Consider the following 8,144-nt stretch of genomic DNA (forward strand, 5'->3'; position numbering starts at 1 on the left):
ACACACACACACACACACACACACACCTGTAGATGCTGAGTTGAGTCAGATCGTTCACTGAGTTCTCACATACACACACACTCTGCTCATCAAGGCTGTGTTAATGTGATCAGGAACACTGTAAACACTGTCAGCCATTACCCCGTGAGTGCTGTTGGGTCGTTTCCATCACTCTGGGTTGACTCTGACTGCTCTGTGGTGATGTTGTTGCTGTTATTGACTCATTATGATCACACTGATTGATTGACAGCTGATGATCACCTGACTGACCCGTCACTCTTTGCTCATTAATATGCATGAGGATGGGCGAATGAACACGCTTAGACAGGTGACCTATTGACCTTTGACCCAGTAACCTCTGACACTGTTTCACATACAGACACATCAGTATTAATCTACAAAAGACGCACACACACACACACACACACACACACACACACACACACACACATATGATGTTTCGCTTTGCTCTGAGTGTATTATTCACCCAAACACACTTCTGCATGTAGTTGTGAGAGTGTGTGTCTGTGTATGTCTGTGTGTGTGTGTGTGCATGTGTGTGTGTGTGGTGTGGGTATATTTGTATATATGTGTCTGTGTGTCATATCTGTGAGTGTGTGTGTGTCTGTGTGTGAATATGTGTGTGCATATGTGTGTGTGTCTGTGTGCCATGTCTGTAAATGTATGTGTCTCTGTGTGTTCTGTCTGTGTATATGTGTGTGTTGTGTGTGTTTGGCTGTGTTGTGTCTCTCTGTGTGTGTGTGTGTGTGTGTTTGTGTGTGTATATATATGTATATACATTTCTGCGAGTGTGTGTGTGTGTTTGTGTACATCTGTATATGTGTATCTCTGTGTGTATATATGTGTGAGTTGTGTCTGTTTGTGTGTGCCTGAGTGTGTGTGTCGGTGAGTGTATGTTTGTCTCTTTATTGTGTTTGTGTATATGTGTGTGTAATGTGTATACATGTCTGCATGTGTGTGTGTGTGTCTGTTGTGATAGCAGCTGATCCTGGATCAGGTTTCTGGTGTGTGTGAGTGTGTGTGTATGTTTGTGTTGAGTCTGTGTGTATATGTGTCTGTGTGCTATGTCTGCGAGTGTGTGTACATCTGTATATGTGTGTCTCTGTGTGTATACATGTGTGTGTTGTGTCTGTATGTGTGCGTGTACCTGTGTCATGTCTGTGAGTGTGTCTGTTTGTTGTGTCTGTGTGTGCACATGTCTGTGAGTGTGTGTTGTTGTGTGTACGTCTGTGTGTTGTGTCTGCGTATATGAGTGAGTCTCTGTGAGTGTATGTGTGTTTGTGTGTTAATATCTGTGTGTGTTGTGTGTGTGTGTGTATGTCTTTGTGTGTGTGTTATGTGTGGATTGTGTCTGTGAGTGTATGTGTGTCTCTTTGTTGTCTCTCTCTGTGTGTGTGTGTGTGTGTGTGTGTGTGTGTGTGTGTGTGTGTGTGTGTTATATGTATATATATATGTCTGCATGTGTTGTGTGTGTGTCTTTGTTGTGATGGCAGCTGATCATGGATCAGGTTTCTGGTGTGTGTGTGTTTGTGTGTGTGTGTGTGTGTGTGTGTGTGTGTGTGACAGATGGTGGTTTAGTGGTTCAGTGACCTGTAACTCATCTAACCAGAGCGCTAGTCACTGACAGCAGCTAGTCCAGCCTCACTCTACCAGGGTAACCTCTACTGTAAGAGTTTAGACTCCGCCCACAGCCTAGATCAGCCAATCAATCAATGCGTGCATATTATTATTATGCATGTTGTGGACAGTCTCACATGTCAGTCAGTAACTATACACACTCAGTGTTTCCCCAATCATTAATTTAGGGGGGCCTCGTCCAATCTTATAACCTCTCCCGGAAGCTCCGCGAGTCTCCCGCAAATTTATACCGGCTCCGTGATCCCCAACAACAGGTTAAAATACCACAAGTGAATGACAAGGAGAACAGATCGTGAGAGGCACAGTGATGCTCTGAGCATTACATTTAATAGGTTAAATAAATAGAGCAGTGAAGAGAAGGCAAGTGCAAATCACTCTCTCTCTCTCTCTCTCTCTCTCTCTCCTCTCTCTCTCTCTCTCTCTCTCTCTTGTTGAGGGATCTGCGGTCAGTAGCTGGAGATGAGCTGTATATCTGAATGCTCCTGCATGTGTTTAGAACTTGTAGAACAACTGAAAGTTCTGTTTTGACAATATTGCACTTACTAAAAGCTGGCTGGAATTATCAGATAAATAAACTTCATTTATTTTTAACATGAATGTTTAACAATATAACTTCATGTAACATATTTATTGCAGTAACAGTGTATAGGCCCTTTTCCTTTAGTGAAGGAGTGTTAGATTTATAGGTGTGCATTTTAATTCTAATGCATTAAACATACACTCCAAACTTGCTCTTGATTGAGACCTGATGAATGATTGAGTCATTGCATTGTTTGTATCTGTGTTGTATTATTTTCTGTGGCGGTTCATTCCGCTGTGGCGACCCCTGCTAAATATGGGACTAAGCTGAATTCACATGAATGAATGGATGAATTATTTACGTAACGCTGCTTCTGGCCATGACATGTTCACACCTAAACGGTTCTCAGAGACGTGTTTAGGGGTTATATGCAGGAGTTGGAAGATGTCGACCAATTTGGCATCAGACAAAAAGCTTGTTTGATAGAGTGCGCACGCGACGTGTCTGACAGGGTCTCTGCAGATATCATAATGTCAAATTTAAGACCTTTTTAAGACCATTAAGTATTAAATTTAAGACCTATATCGCAATATCAAAAACACGCGAGAGAAAATGTAAAAGCACAAAATTAGGGGTAAAATAAAGTTATATTGAACAGTAGTAAAGTCAGGTTAAATGCACCACTGAACTACAGAAAAAACACACATCTTAATCCAGATTTATACTTTCACCTAGCGCCACATCGCACAACTCACGAAACGGATTAAGGCTTTTATACCTGACTTGTTCACCATTGAGATGTTTTTCTCAATGACAGGGGGCGCTCTAAAACAACAGACAGTAAAATCAGACGAATAAAAAGAGAATCATGATCACTGAAGATGTTTTTGGGGGCCTCTTTTTTTCCAAACAAAAATTTACAAAAACTTTCCTCCTTTCCCATGGCTGTTGCAATTTGTAGCCAATAATTACTGGTCATTCTGGCGAGCAGAAATGTAGCTGTGATAGAAAATAGGGAAACACTTGATTAGATATTATAGCCTACTGTACTATTCACTCTTCATATAAATCCCACTATCAGTCCCATTTTATCACTGAAATAAAGTGAACACGTGTCTGCTGTACAGTGTACAGTAAAGTGCTTCAGTTACTCTGTTGTGGTAATACTACAGTTGCTATGGTAACACAACACACAAGTGTATTAAAAACAAACTACCCAGTGCTTTAGTTTTTTACAATATAGGGTATATTATTCTACAATTCACCACACTTTACTGTAGTAAAACTGCACTGTATTTCATTTGATCAGTTCACTATTCTTAATACTACAGTACGCTGAAGCATCCCGGGAAAAGCACGAAAGGAGTCAGACGGAGCGAGAGGAGATCATTCGCACGTGAGCAGCCAGTGTTTTGAGGGCTCGCGAGCAGTTTTGTCCACGAACAGAGGAAACCGGCGCGTGAGCAGAGATTCGCTCTCTCGTATTACAGCGCTCCCGACTTATAAAACTGCGCTTATGACATTTGTCAGTGAAATAACGGCACACTCTGCCAGCCGAAATCATCACGCACACTCAAAGCGAACTTCCGCAAACACAGTGATGACGTCACATTCACCGCGTGCACTGAGTTTAATAACTGAAAGCTGATTGCTATTGCAAGTTGACCTTTTTGCAATTGGACTAGTGAAATAAAGTACTACAACACCCTAAAAACCAAGCAACAACAACAACAACAACAAGAATTTAAATGGGCATTAGATGTAGCGTTACATGGACATCGCAAAAATAAGACCTGTGCAGAAATATTTAAGACCCAGAACAGCAAATGTAAGACTTTTTAAAGGCATCAATTACATTTTTTTATTTAAGACTTTTTAATACTTTTTCAGACCCCCCGGGGACCCTGCTCTGAGGAGACGAGGAGGGATCCAGGGGTGAAGGGTGCGCGACTTATTTGAGGACCGGGAGGGAGATGCGTGATTTCGGGAGATTATTGCTCGTTATGAGTCGCACAAATGCTTAGAGACTCCCAGAACTTCTGAGAGACTTGGGATGTCTGAATATCAAGATAATGAGACGCGATCCAGCACTGCTCTCTGGAGCTCAGAGGAGCGCATGACAGTGTGTGTGTGTGGCTCTGCAGTGAGCACCACTTGTGTGTGTGTGTGTGTGTGTGTGTGTGGTCATGTGATGTGCGTTGTCAGCAGACGGAGGGCTGTTCAGAAATGCTAGGTAAAACCCGGTGTGGATGTGGATCATTTTCATTCTAAAAGGCCATTTCAACACTGAGCTGTATTAGTGTAAACGGGCCTGTGTGTGTATTTTTCGTGAGCGGGTTTACAACGGGGGCGGGGCGGAGGATCGGTGATGCCGGCTCAGCATCATGTGGTCTATTGGTCATTGGTGATGATGATGATGGCATCGTCTATCAGCCCAGCCATATTTAAAGGGAAATGTGCTCAATGCATTATAAAGCGGGAAGCACTAGAATCAGGACTCTTACACACACACACACACACACACACACACACACACACACACACACACAAACTCAATTCACATAAACATACTTCAAACACACACACACACACACACACACACACAGTAATTAATGTGTGTGACAAGGGTGTATACGACGCGTCAGGGTGTGTGAGTGTGAATGAAGTGTGAGAGTTTGTCTGTGGTTGTAAGTGTGTGTGAGTGTGTGTGTATGATGAGGCGGTGTGTGTATATAAAGTGTGAGTCTATGTGTGTGTGTGTGTGTTTATATATATAAAACAAGTGTATAATATAGTGCAAGTGTGTCTGTGTATTTATAAATGTGTGTGTGTGTGTGTGTATATATTTATAAATGTGTGTGTAGTCAGCATGTGTATGTGATTTTGTGTTGGTATGAAGTGCGTGAATTGAATGTTGAGCACAGAAGTGCGTGTGTGTGTGTGTGTGTGTGTGTGTGTGTGTGTGTGTGTGTGTGTGTGTGTGCATCAGTGCAAGTGTTCTGTGCACAGACTCAGCTGCAGCTCCTGATGAGCTGATGATCAGGTGTGTTTAATCCGAGCTGCAGAAGAACTGTTACTGAGCAACACACACACACACACACACACACACATATGAAGAGCTGCAGCAGGAGCTGAGTGAGTTTACCGGAGTGTGTTTGTGTGTGAGAGAGAAAGAAAAAGTGTATATGAATTAGTTAATAAATGTTTGTGTGTGTGTGTGTGTGTGTGTGTGTGTGTGTGTGTGTGTGTGTGTGTGAGAGAGAGAGTAAAAGTGAGTTTTTAAACTCTGCAAAACTATGTGTGGGTGAGTGTATGAGTTTGTAAAGTGTGTGTCTGACTCTGCCGTTTAGTGTGTGTGAGTTTGTAAAAGTTTGTGTGTGTGTGTGTGTGTGTGAGACCTGCTGCAGGCGTCTCTTGGCTCTCTGCAGCGCGTCCTCGTAGCCCTTCTGCCGCAGCTCGCTCAGACTCTCGTAGTATTCCTCCGCGTCCTCGCTGTCCGGGAACAGCACCTGAGAGAGGATCCTCCAGCCGCAGGTGTCGAGCGCGTGGCCCAGGTACACCTGCAGCTGGAAGCACAGCGCGTCCGTGTCGCGCGCGCTCATCTCTGGCACGCCGAACAGCACCGACCACACGCCGGTCTGCTCCTCCGGCAGCGCGGGCAGGCAGGGCTCCAGGTCCGCGTTCACGGCGCACAGCTGCAGGTGAGCGGCACGCAGGTCCTGGAAGGAGAACAGGCCGGCCCAGCTGGAGTCCTGTCGCGCGCTCAGCTCCGCGTCCTCCGCCGCGTCCAGCAGCTCCAGCTCGGCGGCTGCGCTCGGACTGCTCTGCCCGCCGCTGCGCTCTCGGCCCGGGCTACGGTGCGCAGGCCGCGCGGTGCGTCTGTCCGTGTCCGCCGCCGCCGCCAGCTCGCCCTCGGCCGCCTCCAGCAGGGAGTCCCGCTCGGCGCTGCGCTTCTGCACCGTCCGGTTGTGACACGTGACCGCGAACTTTCCTTCGATCTCGTTCCAGGCGACGATAAACACGAACTTGTGCTTCTCTTTCTCCTCGAACACGTTCGGTCTCACCGACACCCAACCGGACTCGATCGCGTCCTCCATCGCGAATGACATCAAACGCCGCGCGCGTTCACACCGAATCCGGTCCGCGCGGGAGAAGAAGAAGAAGAAAGGCCAGACTAAAACGTTAACGGACGCGGATGATCACGCTCGACTGCGGCCCCCAAAACCAACACCGACTTCCGTTGCGTTATTAGTGCGCGCGTCCCTCCGCGGTTTCACCTGCGCGCGTCGCGTCACCTGCCGCTCGCGGGGCCTTTTGTCCGCTAATCCGCATCTTTAACATCGCCAATGTTTCTCATCCGACGACAACTGAGAGCTGACGTCACAGAGAGGAGGACGTAAACATCTGCACGTGGGACACGCACGCGGCGTGATGACGCAACCGGGGGCGCACGAGACGCACGCCAAAAACAACTCCAGCAGGACAAAGGAGAATTTACAGAAGTGTGAAGATGTGAAGTGTGTGGAGCAAAGACAGATCTGACCACACACACACACACACACACACACACACACACACACACACACACACACACACACACACACATCAGTGCTGATGTTTGTATTCTACAGACTGCATATTCTCTCCTCTCCTCTAAACTCATCTGCTCGTCTACATCCGCACACTCCTTCACTCTGCCTCATATGGGCATGTTCATCCATGAATACCCCCATATTGGCCCCCTCAGTGACACAACAAGTCCCCACGAGTCTGTGTGCATACAGGTTTATTGTCCCCACTGGGATGTGAAAACAAGTGTCTAAACACACACACACAGCTCGATCATCATCATCATCATTGATCAATAATTGATGAAGTGCAGCTGTTCGTGTGTGTTCAATAGTTCACTCGCGGTTATTACGCGTCATAACGCTGCTTGTGCTCGGCGGTTGTGGATGTTTGGGGTGTTTGTGTCGTCAGTGCAGTTTATTTCTGTCCAGCAGGGGGAGCCACTGACCCACACACGGCCAATAACACTCATATTAATAATCTCACTATAATGTTATTACGCTGTTATTAATACCCGCACGCCCTCTTTCAGCTCTGTTTGTATTGAATTAATCGATTTATTATGAGACAATATGTATAGTCTGTCTATCATCTTCCTAGAGATTTAAAGTATCTAATTCAGGGGTGTCAAACTCAATTCCTGGAGGGCTGAAGCCCTGCACAGTATAGTTCCAACCCTGCTCCAACACACTTACCTGAAGGTTTCAAACAAGCCTGAAGGATCAATTAGTTTGATCAGGTGTGTTTAATTAGGGTTGGAACTAAACTGTGCAGAGCTGCGGCCCTCCAGGAACTGAGTTTGACACCTGTGATCTAATTTAACAAATACTCAAGTATTTTGACACTTGCCAGTGCACTGGACACTGTAAACACACACTGACATTTATAAAGGAAAGTAAACAGATCAAACACAGGCCGTCACACTGATATATGATGAGAGACGCGCTTCCTCTGGCTGAGTCTTTTCATTTTCTGAGCTGTTTTGTCTCAAAGTTTCTTAAATCTCCTGTAGTTGAGCCTGACTTAATCCTGGCTTAGACTAAACCCTGTCTGTGGAGCCGGAGCTGTGTGTGTGTGTGTGTGTGTGTGTGTGTGTGTGTGTGAACAGAGCATTCTCAGCTTATTATAACTCTAATAATTGACTCTGGTCTGTTGAATTATTAGATTATAACACAGTAAAGTTAGTATCGGTGGAATAATTGACTCAGATCTGTTGTATATTAGAACATAACGCACAGTTAAAGTAGTCTAGGCAGATTAATTGACTCTAGTGTGTTGAATTATTAATAAATAACACACACTGAGCAGTTTAAGTGGAATAATTGATTCCTGTCTGTTGAATAATAAGATAATACTGCACATGTAGATAGTATAAGCCGATGAATTGACGCCAGTT

The 8,144-nt window shown here is 45.3% G+C and overlaps 1 protein-coding gene across 2 annotated transcripts in view; it reads right to left on the reverse strand.

Annotated features, from left to right (window-relative positions):
• jmy (junction mediating and regulatory protein, p53 cofactor) overlaps positions 1-6,548 on the reverse strand; it is a 29,618-nt gene extending 23,070 nt beyond the window's left edge. Inside the window, exon 1 of one of the 2 annotated variants that reach the window (XR_012396517.1) lies at positions 5,578-6,548. Coding sequence is in view for 1 of the 2 variants with exons in the window: in NM_213272.1 (NP_998437.1) it covers positions 5,578-6,288 (711 nt within the window). In the remaining variant the exon portion in view is untranslated. 2 annotated transcript variants of the gene reach the window in all.
• Between the last annotated feature and the right edge of the window lie 1,596 nt (positions 6,549-8,144).

The sequence above is a fragment of the Danio rerio genome, chromosome 21 (genome assembly GCF_049306965.1).
Source record: "Danio rerio strain Tuebingen ecotype United States chromosome 21, GRCz12tu, whole genome shotgun sequence".
Taxonomy (NCBI): Eukaryota; Metazoa; Chordata; class Actinopteri; order Cypriniformes; family Danionidae; genus Danio; species Danio rerio.